The sequence below is a fragment of the Oenanthe melanoleuca genome, chromosome 10, assembly GCF_029582105.1.
Source record: "Oenanthe melanoleuca isolate GR-GAL-2019-014 chromosome 10, OMel1.0, whole genome shotgun sequence".
Lineage (NCBI taxonomy): Eukaryota > Metazoa > Chordata > Aves > Passeriformes > Muscicapidae > Oenanthe > Oenanthe melanoleuca.
Window position 1 is genome coordinate 6425931 of NC_079344.1, and position 17818 is coordinate 6443748.

The 17818-nt window shown below is 40.3% G+C and overlaps 1 protein-coding gene across 1 annotated transcript; it reads left to right on the forward strand.

The window, feature by feature from the left end:
• Positions 1-1119: 1119 nt before the first annotated feature.
• Positions 1120-17386, forward strand: GLDN (gliomedin). Its single transcript, XM_056499585.1, has 10 exons — positions 1120-1389; positions 5314-5365; positions 7527-7544; positions 8174-8281; positions 8464-8610; positions 9252-9377; positions 12077-12157; positions 12241-12366; positions 13091-13241; positions 16531-17386. The coding sequence occupies exons 1-10, from the start codon at positions 1120-1122 to the stop codon at positions 16997-16999; spliced, it is 1548 nt and encodes a 515-aa protein (XP_056355560.1). The 3' UTR covers positions 17000-17386.
• Positions 17387-17818: the final 432 nt, after the last annotated feature.

The following is a 17818-nucleotide window of genomic DNA, read 5'->3' on the forward strand; positions in this document are numbered from 1 at the left end:
CCATCTGCCATCATGGGATGAGATGGAATGATTGTTCCCTCTTTCCTCTTGTTCTACCTATACCTGTTGTGGCAGTTTCATAAGGAAAGAGTCTCCAACGCAATGCCTGAGGACACCAGCACTTTTTGCAGTCATTTGTTATTTCAGAGAGATGAGAAAAGCCGTATGATAGAGTTGTTTTCCTGTCTCTGCTTCTCTTCTGTGCTTGGGCAGCTGTAGCACAACTAAGTGTATTAAGTTCAGATTTGGTTTGGCCTAATAGTTCATCTGTCAATGTGCTGTGGGATTTGCATGAATTACAGGTTAATGGCATAGTTAGAATGCAGACAAAATGTATGTGATCAGTTGCAGCAGAGAATTGTCACTTTGACAAAGATGAAAGCCCTCTCTTGCAGGAAACTTGGCATTCAAAAGCTGGGAATTTCTTGAGGTCGATTTGAAGTGCTATCAGTGTAAGAAAGTGCATGGCTTTGATTTGAAATGTCAGCTTTAAAAATGACTTTTTTGAAAAGTGTTTTGAGTTCAAGAGCTTCCACATTCATCATGAAGTCTGGGTATTCAGTCAGGTTCTGCTATCTGCTGTAATTCCTTTTCTTATCTTGGCTATGAATTAACTGATAACAAAATTTCTTATATTAGAGATATCCTATATCACATAAGGTTTAGCAGTAGTAATTTGGGAATGGTCTGTGCTTGAACATCTAAAGCAACAGGTCAATTTTTGTAAGTGAATGGCATATGATATTCATAAAAGGGTGAGGTGATGGTATGAGCTGCAGGACCTGTGTGATGACAGCATGTGTCTAACGGAGGGATTTTTATTATGGCGTGTCACTGCTTGACACCTGGAAAAAGCCATGTACCATGTCAGTCATCTGAAAGCGCGCGTGGTCACAGGCTGAAAGCACGTTTGAAAGCACGCCAGGTCCAGGCGCATCCCGCTCGGGAAGTGACCGGGAGCAGCTTTGCCGTGCTGCCCGGATTTGCGGGGTCAGTCCAGCCTTGCCCTGCCCTGCCCTGCCCTGCCCCGCCGTGCCCCGCCGTGCCCTCCCCCGGCCCCGCCGATAAAGGCGCGGCGCGGCGCGGCGCGGCGGGCGGGCGGAGCGGGCGCAGCGGGCGATGGAGGCGGCGGGCGGCCGGGCGCTGCTGGCGGCCGTGGGGCTGCTGTCGGCGCTCAGCGCCGCGGGCACGCTGTTCCTGCTGGCGCAGTGGCGGGAGCTCGGCGCGGCGCTGCGGGAGCTGGAGGCGGCGGGGAGCGGCTCCGGGCGGGGGCTGCTGCCCACGCCCGCCGCTCGCTCCCGCCGCAGCCGCCGCGGGGAGCGCGCCCGCGGCCACCAGCGCGCCGCCAGCGAGGAGATGCTGATGATGCTCATCCGCTCCATGGTGCCGGTACGGGAGCGGCCCCGCTCGGGCCGGGGGCGGGAGAGCCGCGGCTGGTCACCGCTGCAGCCCCGGAGCGCGGCGGGCGCTCCTCGGACACGCTCGGTGTGCGCGTCCCGCCCGCTGCGGCCGCGGATGCTCCGCTGGGGCGAGCGCCTCTGCCCATCCCTGCTCTGTGCTTGTGCTGCACTGGGGCGAGCGCCTCTGCCCATCCCTGCTCTACAGGGGCGAGCACCTCTGCCCATCGCTGCTCTGTGCTTGCGCTGCACTGGGGCGAGCACCTCTGCCCATCGCTGCTCTGTGCCTGCTGCGTGCCAGAGCTGCTGGGCCAGGAGCTTGCGAGGTACCACCCAACTTTACGAGGGGAGGGAAGTCGGGGGTTTAGTCAAACTCCAAAATTTCGTTCCGGTTTTCAAGGTTTCTGGTTTTAAACTAACACCACTAACAGATCCCCACGTGTTTTGTGCTGTTCAGCATCTCAGCGTGAGGCACTGGACATCACCTGACATCTCCTAGAAACTGATAATGCCCTTCCAGTAAGTGTTAATTTGAGATGGTATTTCATGGACCAGGAGAACTGTATGTTCTTTCTCTGGCAGAACAGTACAGTTTTTCGCACAGTGAAAAGATGATATTGCTCAGTAGGGACTAATGTCATGTAGTTGAAAAATTACACAGATTTTACAGTTGAGAAATTTTGATTAGATTAAAAAGCTTTTGAGTTTTCAGCTAGAAGAAATGCAAGAAAAAAAATACTGTCGAGGGAGCCTTAGTAGAAACTGTCCCAGCAAGGATTGCTGATCTAAGTGCATCAGAGCGCAACTCAGGCTCTTACTCAGGTGTTGATATTTCTCGTTTAAAAAACTATTTATTGAAAATACCTCTTCAGTCATGTTCTGACAACATTTTTGTTAATAAACTATTGCAATACTCATTTTACAGTAATAACACCTCCATTAGTATTAGGGCTAATGAGAGTGTCAAGCACAGGTGTTCAAAGCATGGAGTCTTGATAATGACATTGTTTGTGTTTAAGAATTTCTTTCTTTTTTTATCTAGGCCCTTTAAGTCATTGTGCTTTGAGTTCAGAATTTGCAATATAAGACTTCTGCATAAAGTAAAAATCTGTAAAATTACATGGTTTTGTACTCAAAACTATCTTTTAAATAACTTCTTTTAGGAAGTCTGTACTCAAAACTATCTTTTAAATAACTTCTTTTAGGAAGTCATCCCTGAATTTGGCAGCTGCAGCTTGTTGTGCTCTATCTGATATGAATTGCTTCTCTGAGTCCAAAAGATCCACAAATAAAATTATTGGGGAAAGGATTCTGATCCTGGCAGGGCTTGAAGACAGTCAGTGCCATTTATTGCTAGGTGCTCAGACTAGGATCATTAGCTGCAGGTGAGAGTCTGGATAATTTTGACAGTGGCCATTAAATGTACTGCTCTGCTGTCAATAGGCACCAGGTATGGATTACATGAATTTTATTGCCCTCTCCAAATAGCACTGAGCACATTGTGTGTATTTGAACAGCATGTGGCCAGACTGTGCACTTGTGCCTCTAAATGTCCACTGTGCCTCCTGCTGTGTGTGATGGGCTTCATTTCAATCTGTGGATCCTGCAGGGAGCTGCTTGGGAGGGTTTGATGCCTTTTTATTCTTACTTCCATCAAACATTTTTCATTCTGGCCACTGCTCAGGACAGTGTGTAACTGTGTGCAGAATCACTTGCTCAAGGGAAAAAAAGTCCTTAGAAAGATATTCAAGATATTCAAGTACCCCCTCCTCCTCATGCATTTCTGTATTTCAAATCTAACTCCTACTAATGTGATTTGAAGACTTGGCTACTTTTGTAGTGTGAGGCAAAGTTCCTCAGAGTTGGTGGGATGACTTCTGCTACACTGATGGCCCCTGTTGAATGTGGGCCTGAATAGAGGCTTGGACTGAGCAGGTTCTCTCTGGCAGGGGAGGCATTTCTGCAGGGCCACTGCAGGTATCAGTGTCCACTGCTCTGCACAACCCCTACTCAGGGCACATCTGTTGTGCCCACTCTTCATGAACCTTTGAAATAACCACAAGCAGCAAAAATCATGTTAGTTTTAATAACATGAATATATTTTTTGTTCAGGGCCTCTTATTTAAGTATATGTATATTTATTTTGTGGGAGAGTAAAAATAGGAAATCAGCTGCCTCAGAAAGGTTGATGGGAGGGTAAAAGGCCAGTAAGATTAAAAGTGTGAATTAAGACAGTCCAAGAGATGGTGGCTACCAATTATGAGTAATATTTCATAGTTTAGGTTTTATTTTCTTTTTTTTTTAATTTTTCCACCATTTCTCCACAAGCAATCTAAGATTTTAGCATTTAAATAAGACATTTTTATCTGTAGCTTTTCTTAGTGATGATGCTGGCTGTGAATGATCTGCTCATCTTTCATAGCTAAGCTGGAGGTTCTGTCACAGGCTATTTGCACTTCATGAGTGCCATGTTTTTTAATTGTCACCTGAGTTGCACTGACTGGTAAAAGTAGTGCTGCTGAGATAATTGGAGGGCCCCAAAGCAAGCTGTAATCACTTCAACAACCTCAACAGAACTATTTAAATTAAAATGCAGCAAGAGTTAGAGTGCACATGGACAATGTGTATTTTACAAATTACAGGGTAGGAGCCAAGTGTTTTTGAGGAGTGTGGGGAAAGAAAACAAGCATATTCTGATATTCAAAACCAGTTAGCACTTCTCAGCTAATTTAAATTGAGTCTAAAATTTTAAATGTACTGTTCCAATACAGTCTGGAATTAGTACTCTCTCAGTATGTATGAGACTCAACATTGTCAACTCATTGTCAAGTATAGTTTGGTTTTGCAGCAAAAGGATACTTTCCATCAAACTAGTTGTCCTTTATCTGAGTCTGTTAGATTTGGCATTTGAAGCTAATGATGCATTAATTTTAAAAATAATGATTGACAGTAGCAAATAACCTTGCCAGGATTAAACTTCAGTCTGCCTTTCAGATTGCCTTGCACTTGCTCCTTGTGTCTTTTGGGACTAGTGCATTCCATTAATTGTAAATAGAGTAATTGTACAAAGATCAGCACATGTGCAGCTCTGGGTAAATGGTTCATAAATTATCACACATTGCACAGCTCTGAAATAGTGACCTTTTATTTTCTAGCTATAAACAGTAGACTTTCCCATAGAGAGTTGAGGGATTTCCAGAATTCATGATCATAATATTTTTATTTCTGCTGTTTGTTTTGATGAGTAGCAAAATGTTTCAATGTTGACTGTCATTATGCAGGGCATGTAGTGTGAATGTTTGCCCAGTTAAGGACTGTGTATTGTGTAAAGATGACTCCTCTATTGATAAATTTAAAAAAACCCCATCTTTATGAATGTATCTTCCAGCTCAGTTTAATAAGGTCCTGTCTTTTTGCTTGAATTGAGTGGATGAAGGTCCATCTCAAATTTGCACATCTTGGTTATTCAAAGATAAGAAATTGCATATCCCTGGATATGCTACATTAGAAAGGTTTCCATCACTTAATACAAATATAAAATAAAATCAAATGTAGTTTTATTGGCTGATAATTAGATTTTAATACCTTCTACTGATAGAGTCCATCAATGGATAACCACGTATTCCAGTAATGTGTGAAATATAATGGCTAAGTGATGTATGGAGTTTTCTGCCCAATATTTTATTCATATTTTCAGTAAGGATTAAACTGAGGTCTATTGAACAGAGTCCTATGAGAGAAACACTACCCAAAGAGATGGATGGTGTCACAGTGTTAAAGTATTCTGAATAGCTTATTCTAATAAGCACAGAGGGCCAGTTTTGTCTTTGCTTTTGGAATTATTTCTGTAGGTAAAGTGAACCAGATACTCCTATGAAATACATTGTTTTCAACTTTAATTTCTTTGCAATATTAGGTCCAAGTGATGGTGGATTTGTGTAACAGCACAGAAGGGATATGCATAACAGGTATGTTTATGGCCTTAAGCATCACACCTATGTTACCTCCAGGGGAACACAGAAACAGTGTTCTCAAAGAACCTGAGGTCAACTACTGTGTCACAAAACTACTATTCATCAAAGTATTAAAAAATATCAATATGTACCACTTTGGGACTTGTCTGCAGCCTCTTAATATACATGCTGGAATTTAAGGAGCTCAATTGATGCTACTTGGAGCCACTTCTCTTTCATGTCATTTTCATAAGCAAATCTTTTAGAGTTGGGTATTTAAAATACCAGTTGTGTTTTAGTCATAATATTTTTGTGTATGTCACACTTCATGCCTAACATGGGAGGAACATGCAGTGGGTAGAAACTTGTTCCCATTGTTACAACTGCAGTGGAGCAGTGGTACTTAATGAAATCGTGTTCCTCAGCTGCAGGATGTCTCACATGTCCCCAGTGAGGACCTGGAGCTGCTGATGGCTGAGTCACCAGAAGGTGTGAAAAGTTTTGAAGGGTTTGGTGAAGAGTGTCTGGGAGTAGCCAATTTAAGAGCTACAGTTCAGCTTTAAGGTCTGTCACAGAATGAGTTGTGTTCCTTTTGGAAGTGAGAAGATTAGAAAGAAGCCAGTTTTTATGAGTTAAAGAAAATGCTTCACTTGCTGTCTGGTTTGAATTTTCAAATGGCAATAAGTTCCATTTGACTCAACTGATTAAACATAAATGAGAACTACCATTGTACACACAAATGTTAAATAATATTTCTGAAGTTGTACATCAGTTCTGATTGCAACAGTGGCTGAACCACAGGCAACCTAAGTTTTGGGTTTTTTGTGCTTCAGACTTATAAATTCATGTTACTTGGTGCCCCTTGCACCTTTTTCTCTCTTAACACCATTAAATGAGTGGCTTTCTCTGCTGTAGGCATCAATGACATTTGTTGCTTTTCAAGCACCATTCTTATGTATCTTATGCTTGTACAAGGAGCCTCAGCTTTAAGGATGAGGAAGAAATTCAATGCACTAATGGATGGAACATAGTGTTGAAGAAATGGCCATTTACTGGAAAACTGGCAGAAAGTTGTTAACTGATGTTACTGCCTAGTGATGAATCCTAAAATGGTATTGTAAAATGGCTTTCACTTTACTCATAATGCTTTGTAATTAATGTTGAAAATTATCATCTTTAGGGAAATCTAGTAATTACTGTTATTTTGTTGTTAAAAGTTTGGTTGAAACGAGACAGTACTTTGGCTGGATAAAAATGTTCACAGTTAATTTGGTTCTTTAATTGCAACTGTCACCTCTGTATTCTCCAAGTGGTTTTCCATTTTTTTAATGTGTGTTGGGGATCACAGATGATAAATCACAAACATGTTCTGGTTAATCTTTTTTAACTCTTACTTAGCATATTTTCTTCTCTTTAGGGCCTACATCTGAGCTATGTAAGAGAGTGAGGCATTTTGTTATATTACAAGTTGCTGAATGACTGAAGCAAGTTCAATTTCTAAATGTATCCCAGTATCTGTGGAAAGCTCGATACAGACTGAAAAACCTGACTGTTGATTAAAATGACAAGACTTATTTTTTTCCTATTTAAATAGTCTGAGTCCTGGACTGCAATGAAATATCTGTAAGACACAGAAGTGTGGCATGTCTTTTTAACGTGCATTTCCAACAGGATTTTTAATAGTGACATTCATCAGTATTGTAAAGCCAGTATTCTTCCACTAGAATAGGTTTTTGGAGAACATAAAGGAAATAGGACTGTGAGGTATCCCCTGCATCCATGGCTTTGTGAAGACATGCAAGCCCCTGACAGTGAGGATACATGGCAGAGGTTGTTGCCAAACCCTTATCAATTGAAATTTGAAAAAAGCAAAACATGCATATATAAATGTGTTACTCTTTTGGTGAGTCTGAGTTACTGTTAATGCTCAGATAGTTATTTATAACACAAAGCTGTTAGATAGATGTTGATGTTGAAATCTAAGGGATTTTCTTACCTTTTTAGTGTTCTGATCAGTTCAGTTTGGAATTGCTTTGTAGGTTAAGCTCACCATTTCTTCTTTCTTGTGTTTTTGTTTGTTTGTTTGTTTTTGCTTGTTTGTTTGTTGCTTTGTTTTTTTTGTTGTTGGTGTTTTTGTTTTGTTGTTTTTTCTTTTTTTTTTTTCCTCTTGTTGTAGGCCCCCCAGGACCACCAGGTAAGACACTTGGACAATTGAAGAAACATTTGGGGGTAATTGAAACAGTTGCTGGTACAAAATACTGAAATCCAGCAATGTATCTTTCACAAAATTATTTTCCTTTGCTAATAGATAAGGGAGGGTTGAATGACTGCCTGCCTTTATAATGCTTATATTTAAGTCAGTTCATGCCCTTTCTGAGAGAGAGGAGGTTTTAGACATTTAAATTTTCTCGTGGAGGGAGTAGAACATTTGATCAAAACCAAATTAAGATTAAGTAGGTGAAGAGATGAATTTATATATTAACATCCCAAGGAAATGAATATTATAATTTAACACTAAAACCATCTTTTAAAAAAATATTGGTTACTGATTACAGTCTCCCACCTCCCCCATAACTTTTCCTCCTTTCTTATTTAATTCTGTCTCAGCTCTCACTCATGTGGTTGCAAGGCCATGTTATGAATGGTCACTTGTTTTCTGTGCTGCTTAACCTGTGGGTCTGCTTGGAGTAATTCTCTGTAACAGAGAAGTATGAGTTATGTTTTGCTGGGGTTTAAATAGACATATAAACATGCATGCAAATACAGTAGATTTCAGGGTAACTTGCATTCAACAGTGAAAATTCAATTATGCTGTTTGATCAGGGCCTCCTGGGCTTGATGGACTGCCTGGCTACAATGGATCAGATGGAATCCCAGGAACTCCGGGACAAAAGGGAGAACCGGGAATAAATGGAAAAAGAGGAAAAATAGGTACAGTTTCCCTTCATACTAGGTTACAATGCTGCTTTGAAAGCCAAAGAAATTGCAGCTATCCAGCTAAATACAGGTGAAAAATATAATTAGCGGGAATATCGTTCCTAGTAAAAGAAAGGATTAATTGGTGCTTAATTCTGGAGCAGTGCTCTTCATACTGAAATGGTTTCTATTTCTAGGTTTGCCAGGACCAAAAGGTGATCAAGGACAGAAAGGAGAACCAGGAGAAATGGGTTTACCTGGCAAGGATGGTATGCCTGGAGGAAAAGGTGCAAGAGGAGCCAAGGGAGAAAAGGGGGATCCAAACAATTATGTGGTATTAGAAGGTATGGAGAAGTGCTTTTGGGAGTTCTCTTGCAACAGAGTACTTGACAGAAAAAGATATAATCTGCTTCTGAAGCATGAATGTGATCTGCAAGGGCAAAACCAACCTGTATAAATATGGTTTATATACATGGACAAGTCTGAGTATTGCAAGGAGATTGTTCTCTCTGCAAGGCAAGTCTTCACAAAAACCCTTCTGCTTGGCCTTTGGGTTGAGTAGTATGTGAATTTCACCCTTTCCAGAATGCTTTCATACAATTGACTTCCTCCTGCTCTTTACTTTGTGTAGTTTTATTTTTCTATTAGAAAATGACGGGCAGATTTCCACTCAAGAACACGTGAAACAGCCAAATATAAGCTATGTGAAATTACAGCAGTGTAGCATCTGAAATTGTAGCTCTCCAATGGGCCTGCAATCCAGATAGATAAAATGCATTGATGTCCTAGTCCTTGTGAAGCTTTGTCTGGTTCACCTTCTAATAAACAGCATTTCAGAGAGTTTATTGCACCTGACTCTGTACTCAGGAACCTCTAAAGAAAGAGAGAGGCTGTTCAGGGGATGTCCTGTGGACATGTACAGCTCTCTGCAGGTGTCCTGCTGCCTGGGGAAGGGTTGTGTCCTGACACTGTGTTTTGTACACAGGTGCAAAAGGTGAGCCTGGAGCACCTGGGCCCCCTGGACCACCTGGACCCCCAGGGCCTCCAGGTAAACGTAAAGGTAAAGCCAAAGCGGAGCTCCTGGAGAACATCTACAGCAGCACGTGCACTGGTTAGTGCTTTCCAGTGTTCTTTTCCATACTGTGAACAGGTTCAAGATTCAACCATTGCTTCAAGGCTCACAAAACAGTAAGCTTAGTTTCAGTTTAGCTTAGTTTTAGAGTTTAGTTTAGCTGGCATCTCAAAAACTGCATAAGCTTAAAACCGAACATGTGCTCAGGTGCTTTGCTGAATTATGGTTTGAATCAGGCAACAGGTTACCTTCATGTTAATCTTTTAATTGTGCTTTGCCTGAGTTTTATCAAAGTATTTGTAAATGGTGTTTTCTATTAGATGGGATAAATTTGGAAAGTAAGAGAAATGCAGTTGAAATTTTTGGCTTTTAAACAATGAATTTTTAATTTTAGATGTAAATATAAACTCCTGATTCTGGATACTGAAGTGTCAGAACAGAGTCCAGAGAGCCTTCTTACAATGGACAGGAGAGAGCTGGAGCAGAAATCTCATCCTATTTTAAATTCAGAAATGCATGAACTCTTGTATGAGATAATTGGGCCATTTGCTCAGGTGGCCTCTTTTCAAGTGTTGAAACAAACTGAAATGCTTTGGAGGATAAGGGCTCTGATGGATCTCTGATGGATTTTAAATCACAGTGTGGAAATGGGAGTTACTCAAATAACTCTGCAAAGATGAGATCTTCCTCAATGAGCTTTTATGTTTTAAGACTCAGCAAACCATGAGATCTTAATACCAAAATTCAATGAATAATCCAGATTTTGTAATTAAATATTCATCTCTTTCAAGGAAATTAATACATATGCTGAATTGCAACTGTAATTAACTTATTTCATAAGAATACAAGCCTGGCTTTTTAAATTAAATTCTGAATCTGGTAAAACTCAATTCCTTCAAGAGGAAGGATAATTAGTTGGAAGTTCAGGTATATTTTTTCTCTCTGGTACTCTTAGTGAAGTCTGAAAGAAATGAAACATCTATGTTTCATCCTTCCCACCTTCCCCCAACAGACCAAATGAATAGTTTTAATGACTTTTAAACTCCATTAACTCTCAACCAGAATATTTTATGATAGAAATCAGCAGGATATTTATCTTGTTTTTTGATGAAAAGAAAGCAGTGAAAATTTCCCATAAGAATCTCTGATTGAAAACTGTCTTTTTAATTTTAGTTGCTTTCTAATCCATGCAGCTGGAAATATTGCAAATATTCTCAAAGGCAACCTGTGCTCTCAGCACTGTTAAAAACATTGACTTGGCCCTTGGCTATCCTACAGTTTTAGATAAACCGCTGTACAGGGAACTGCTCCTTCAGTCAACTGCAAACATTAGACTCAGCCCAAGAAAAATCAACTTGTGCATTGCAATTTATAATTTCTGCTGAGTGATTTTTTTTTTTTTTTAAATATTCTGGAAGTATTCTGGAAGTATTTTGGCATCAGAAACTGGAAGGGGATCTGGAGGGATTGGTAAATGCCAGCTGTAGGCATTTAGCTTACCATGGCTGGGTGGGCTGTTTGTGCCTTACTTAGAGATACACTGTGATCACTTGCAAACTTTTAATGTCATCTCACCAAATGCCCTAGATAATGGATGGGAGAAACACATGTTGTTCTTGCTCCATCCTGGAGTAGTTTTCTTCTGCATGAACAAAAGGAGGATATGACCTAAAGGAGAAAACAACGATGCAGTATTACCTGTCCTTTCTTTCCTGAATGTCGTGGTACCCTTTCAGCATTACTTTCTATTTTTTTTCCTATTTTTAACCAGCTTTGTCACTTAAACTTCATCACAAACCTGTAAATCCTAGAAATTCATTAGAAGGCAACAAGGAAAATGCAAGTCTAAAAAATTTGCAGCCTGTGTAGTGCGAAATGCTGGAGATAAAAGTTTATAATGGAATTAGGAAACAAAGCTACAGTGAAACCAGCAAAAAACTGAGAACTGTTCTCTGTGGTTATTCATTCTAAGCAAACTGAAAGGGCAGAAGAGATACCTGGCTTTAAAGAAAAGGGTCCATAAATGATAAATTCAGGCACTGTTTTAAGAGTGAATGCTAAGAGAAGTCAGTTACTCCTTAAATTGTTGTGGGGTGGGGAAAAATATTTCCAGGTGTTTGATTCTAATGTGAACCATTTCTATGTGTGTAAATAGTATAATGTGTCATTTCCCTCATTTCATCCTGCTTCTTTAGTGGCATGGATGTCAGCTTCATGCATTATGTACTCAGTGCATGTGTTAATGCTTTACTGCTGTCTTGGGCATTAACAGCAGGAGCAAAACTTTCTGCATTGCCTACAGGATCCACTCTCTGCTGGTCTGGGGGGATTTGTACATGAAGGTTTTGAGTTTAACAGCTACTCCTTCCCAAGAAAATGCTTTTCAACTTACTACTAAGTCAGTTACTTTCTAGCTACCTCAGCTGTCTGAAGTTAGCTCATCAAAAGGGCAACTCTCTCTTCCTAAATGACTGCTCAGAAATTCACAGCTAAGGAACTAAATCTGTTGATTTAATTAGTTACTCCTCAAAGTTGACTGTCAGCCTGAACACTTAATTTTCTTAGAAGTGAGAACAAAGTATTTTCTTATCCCAGTTTTTGACTACACCAACCTAAGCATTTTTTTTCCAGATGAAGCAAAATCCCGGTTATCACTCCTTTATTTTAGTGGAGTCACTGATGTGCCCATCTGTAAAATCTGTCAATGTGTCATTTTTCACTTTCTCCCTCCACCCTAGGTGAGACATGTGCTGTACCAAATGATGATACCCTTGTTGGAAAGGCTGAAGACAGAACCTCAGATCCTTCAAAACAAGCTGGTAACCTGCTACAAAGTGTGACTCAAGTGCTGCTTTCTGTCTGGGTGTCACAGATCATGGACATGTGCTTTTTTCCCCACCAGAAAGAGTCATAACATCTGTAGGAAGCCCTGTTCACTTTGTCAGTGTACAGCAAACGTTTGGAAGTTGGATGAGAGAACCTGCAAACATAAGTGATGAAAGGATTTGGCTCACCATGCATTTTTCAGGTATTTTTAGTAGAAGTCGCTGACCAAAAATCCATTGTTATCCTGACATTGCTTCCTTAATCCCTTCAATCTAAACTTGTAAAAACGATGAATTTTTACCCATATCTTTTTTCAAAACACTTTCCATACTACCTGTTTAATACTTGACTATACATATGGTTGTAGGCATTTGTAGTATCTTTAGACATTTTTAGAGTCAATGTCAGATTTTGAAAATAGCTTGATGTTTGGGGTTTCTTTTACCAAATCCAAGTTTAAATGTCTATTGTTTGTGGATTTTTGTCCTTTTTTTTCCCCAAGACTATCTGTTTCCTATGGCTTTACTTCCCTAAATTACAGCTCAGAGTTTTGCTTTTTCATTTAGCTAGGCATGAAAACGAGCCAAATGCTGTATAAGCTACATTTAGAGCAGGAATATGTCCAGAACCTAAGTGAGGAAAGGAAATATTTCTGCATACACATCAACTGTGTTCAGAATGAGGGCCCATTAGGTCTCTGGGAAGCAGGCTCTTCATCATCTTTTCTATATAATTTTTGTGTGTCTCTGGACTCGTTTTTCACATTCCAGCAAGTAGAATCACTATTGCAAATACAAATACAATTGTTTGTCAGACAGATGATCGAGATGGACTTTCAGTAGAGACTGAACCTTAAGACAGAGATCTCAAAAGTAGATGAACTAAATCACAGTCCTTTTCTTTAACACGTTTTCCCCTTTGTTTAGGAAACTATATAAAAGAATATGAAAATTCCAATGCCTTGCTGAATGACAGCTACAGGATCATTAACATCACAGGATTCTTCTATGGATGTGGTCATGCAGTACAAAACAATTATCTCTACTATCAGAAGGGAGGAACCAATGTCATTCTGAAGTAAGTCAAAGATAGTTGGCCTAAGACAAATGAAGTTGTGAGAGGAGGAGCGGTAGGTTAGAGTGCCAGAGTTGAACCTCAGAAAAGCAGACAATTCTCCTTGTAGCACTTTGTGTTTCTTTTTGGTCCTACCTAAATAGGAAGAATGGTTCAGAGCGCTTTCCAGAAGAGAACAACTCATTCTTTCCAATCTGTAACCAGAATGTGGGCCACCAGCCTTCCACTTTGTGTGTGCAGATGTTGTGGAAAGAGGAAAATTGGGACAGTAGCTCAGGACCACTACTCTGCTGTGACAATTCCTTAGGCATTGATCAGCCCTGTGTCTCAGGGGTTCACCTCTGCAGTTACCATGCCACAGAGCAATAGGTCCCAGGGATGAACAAGATGCCATGTGCAGAGAGGACAACAGATTCTCCTCTTGGCTATCCTGGGATCCAACAGGTTCTATTGAACATTGCACTGCTGTGGGTGTTCTTCAACTTGGGTTCTTTGCTGTGTTCATAACCACAAGAAAGAAATGAGAATTGACTAAGGGATTTGGGTACCAGAAGAAAAGATTAGATTTAGAAGAATAAGCTGTGCATCTACCTGTATCTAAGTCAGAAGTGGTTGACCTCCAGTGTGGCAGGTGTAGGTGGGTGGTTTTGTGACTGTGGCCCACTCATGAAACTTGCCTTTGCAGAGCCCTTGCTGCACTCTGCTCTGGCTGGCAGCAGAGAATGCTGCTGGCACAGAGGGATGCACTGAGGCACCTGCTGAGGACAGGGTGACCTGGAGAATTGCACATTCCACTGGGGAGGAGTGGCTCCAGTGTTCGATTTCCTCATAGTAAGAAGTTTCCACTACTCTCCTGATATATCTCCCTGAACTGGAGCTGGGAATTACATCTCTTGTTTCAGTTTCTACTGAGGACAGAGACAGACAATACAAACCAATCCCAAAATCTCCCCTTGTGGGAAGAGCCAAAGACAGTCCAAGGGCAAGTGGAAGATTGCTTGTGCTTTCAAGTTCTTACACGACTCTGATGTCTGAGCCAAGAACATTCACTGTACTTTGATGTCTGTTCCCAAGCAGGTGTGAGTGCTGCCTTCCTATAATCATGTGGATGCCAAGGAATGTGAGCAATCTGCAAGGATTCTATAATATTTATTCTGCCAAGCACGAGCTCACTTTTTGGCAGCCTCCTTTAAACATCTTCTGGCTTTTTCTCTGGAGATCTGTAAAAGACCATCACTGTCTAAGCAATACACAGTGATAGGGCAGAGATTCTCACCTTTGCTTGCATAACGTTAATTGGGGAATGCCTTCATGTACAGATGAACACAAACTATTTGTGGAATTTTCAAATCCTCCCAAGGAGCTGCTGAGAAATGGCCTTTCTGTTCTGTTCTTCACTCTGAGATTATTTACCTTCAGCACAGACAGAATGAGGCACTATGGTTCTGTGACAGTGAAGTCCTTGAATTTGGGTTCCATAAAAGCCCCTGGGCATTGTTGCATTGTTTTAATGAAAGTATAGGTGAGGACCTGGTTAGTCCATTTTGCAAATGTTGAAAAAAACTTTCAAAAGGAGTTTCTCATCATATTTAAAAGCTGGTAAAACTAGGTTTGTCTGACCCTTGGCAGGTTTTCTCATGATGGTCAGACCCCCAACAGTGTAAAAGTTTAATTCTTTTCACTCTGTTTCATAAAATACTTTATTACCTCTGCTATTTTTGATCTACTTTGTTGGTATCAGTGATCAGAAAAGTGTTTGTAGCTTGAGCTCTGGTGGTTGATGAAACTATTACACTGTATTAAAGATTATTAAAGATTAAAGAATTTCAGAACCATCTGGAATTCCAGGCTGGACTGTCCCTGACTGAGGGGTGCCCAAGAGAACTTGGAAATGAAACCTCACTTTTTTTCTCCCTTCAGGATTTTCACATATAACAGGGAAAGATAGGGTATGGTGTGCGGCAGAATTTAGTTTTCTAATGAATCTTGAGATGCTTTCTATCTCGTTGGCTTTTTATAGAAGAGAATCCTGATAAAAATCTGCATTTCTGAGTGACTAGTCCTGTTAAGGGCTGTCCTTCTAGCCCTTGCATAAGGTTATTTACAGATGTGAAGCAATTAAAAAGATTAACAGTGTTGGCACGTGTATTTCTGAAATCTCCTCCAGCCTTTAACCTTTTTTCATTGCACATACATGCTGCTGGAAAATGGAGCTGCTGCAGATGTGAGTTCTACAAAAGCTGAGAGGCATGATCTAAGTTGGTTACTCCTGACTTAGAAAGTATTTTTCAATATATGCTATCAATGCTGCTTAAACAGAAAAATTATTCTTCCAGTATTGTATGTTCCTGGATCTGAATTGTTCCTGTGATTAAGCCTGTCTTTTCAGAAAGAAACACTTTCAAGTGTAGCAGATTCCTTTATTGAGTAGTATTTTTCCTTCCTCTATTTGAAGCATGGAGCTGTACAGTGAGCGAGAAGTCAGACACTGAATTGTGCTTCTTTGCAGAGGGCATTATTTAAAAAGATAAAGCCACACTGTCCCTGCCTTTGCTGAAGCCCAGTGTTATTGGGTGATTACCTGCTGACAGCATATGTGTCTCAGAGCTGATTCCTAAACCAGTAGAGGAACATGATTTAACTGCTCACTGCTCCTGCCCTCAGATTATCGACCTATGAAGGAATTTCAAAGAATAAAAACAATTTTATCCATCAGAGGTAGAAGTATTCAGGCTGTCCCATTGAGGCCAGCATAAGGTCACAATTTTGGCTCTGCAAAAGTAGAATTTTTATTCCTTTGATGTCTACTTGAACAAATCACTGCATTATCTGGACTGTTTTCATCAGAGGAACTCTAAGACTGGGGGAAGCTGCCCAGAATTCCTGCTGCTTTGGTCAATCACATTTTCTCCCTTTAGCTCCCACCTAGTCCAAAGCAAACTTTTGTACAGATTCCATTTCCCAATTTTGGACCTTCAACTGGTATCCAGTTCTTTTTCATACCCATTCCGTTCCGTTTAGTTGCTTCTTTCATCCTAGTGATAATAAAGCTCACAGACTAAATAAAGTGAAACCCACCAAAGCAAATCTTGTGCACCAGTCAGATTGGTCATTACTTTGTAATTTTCTCCTGGTCTTTTGGGAAGTTCTTTGGGAACTTAATCTTAAAAGACATCAGAATGGCTCTTGAAGAAGCATTTTCAACACCACCTCTATCAGTGATTCAGCACCCCGTGTGAGTGGAGATGAGCTCTGACCACCCCTACTGAACCCTTGCTGTATCTCACTGCAGGTTTGGGCTGGATAAAGCCTCAGTGGGCGCCCTGATCATAGAAAATGCCTTATACCACGGCCGGAACTACCTCTTCTCTAACTCCAAGACGTATTTCAACATGGCAGTGGATGAGAAGGGGCTCTGGATTATATATGCCTCAAGCACTGACCAAAATATAATGGTAGCACACATCGATGAAGAAACCTTCTCAGTCATTCGGCACATCAATACCACCTATCCTAAGTCCAAGGCTGGTAATGCATTCATAGCATGTGGCATTCTGTATGTTACTGACACTAAGGACATGACAGTAAGTTTTGCTTTTGATTTACTGAAAGGGAAGCAGATTGATGCAAGGTTTGAGTTACGGTCTTCACAGTCTGTTCTTGCTATGCTTTCGTACAGTCTGAGAGACAAGAATTTGTACACGTGGGAGAATGGGAGCTTAATGGTATACCCAGTCCATTCTGGCAGATGCCACCTTTGAATAAAGGATCTATTTAAAGTTCTGTGACATACACATGGGGGTCTCTTCACTTGGTATAATCTTCAGTTTGCTGATGGTGGTTTGTGAACATGTATCAAAGGCAGATCAGGTGCCTTTGTATAAACACACCTCAATTACATAGGCCATCCTCATCTTTTTAAAAAGTGCTGTTCACTATTACACAGCATAGACATGCTTTTGTTTTTCTCCTGTTATTCAACTGATAATTGTGTCTTATGTACATCAATTATTCCACGGTCATGTGCTCAGCAGAGACTATTTGTAACTTTTATTTACAATCATCTTCTCTGCAAGCATTTTCTAGTCAGTGATGATGGTCTAATATAAACATCTAAATAATGAACTTCTGTGTACAAATACCTTTCTCACTTTCATTTAATTTCCATGGATTCTCTGTGACCACCTTTTCTGGACAAAGGTTTAAAGCTGTTAAAAATGACAGGAATGGAAATACTTGTTTAAATAGGAAAAAAAGCAGAAAGCTTAAAATTTGAAAAATCAAATCAAGTGTTAATAATCAAAAGCAAAATCCAGCTGAAGTTCAAGGAGATGGGAATAATGACATTAAATACTGAATACACATGAATTATGTTTCTTTAAAATTAAAGACATAACCTTCATGATTAAAATTTAATTTTTAACAGTATTTGAGTTTCTTGTGTTGCTGCAGACTCTTCCTTCGCTCTCATTGCCATGCAAACTATACCAGTATAACTTGCTTATAACTATTTAATTACAGTAAGGCATATTTCTAAAATAAAATATCCCCACATTCATCCATCCTAATGAAATCATAAA

Excerpts from the sequence above, each read along its gene's own strand:
- GLDN (XM_056499585.1), top strand. The coding sequence starts at position 1,120 with ATGGAGGCGGCGGGCGGCCGGGCGCTGCTGGCGGCCGTGGGGCTGCTG. Across the intron at positions 1,390-5,313 it reads TCATCCGCTCCATGGTGCCG|GTCCAAGTGATGGTGGATTT; the intron begins GTACGGGAGCGG and ends TTGCAATATTAG. Across the intron at positions 8,611-9,251 it reads CAATTATGTGGTATTAGAAG|GTGCAAAAGGTGAGCCTGGA; the intron begins GTATGGAGAAGT and ends TTTTGTACACAG.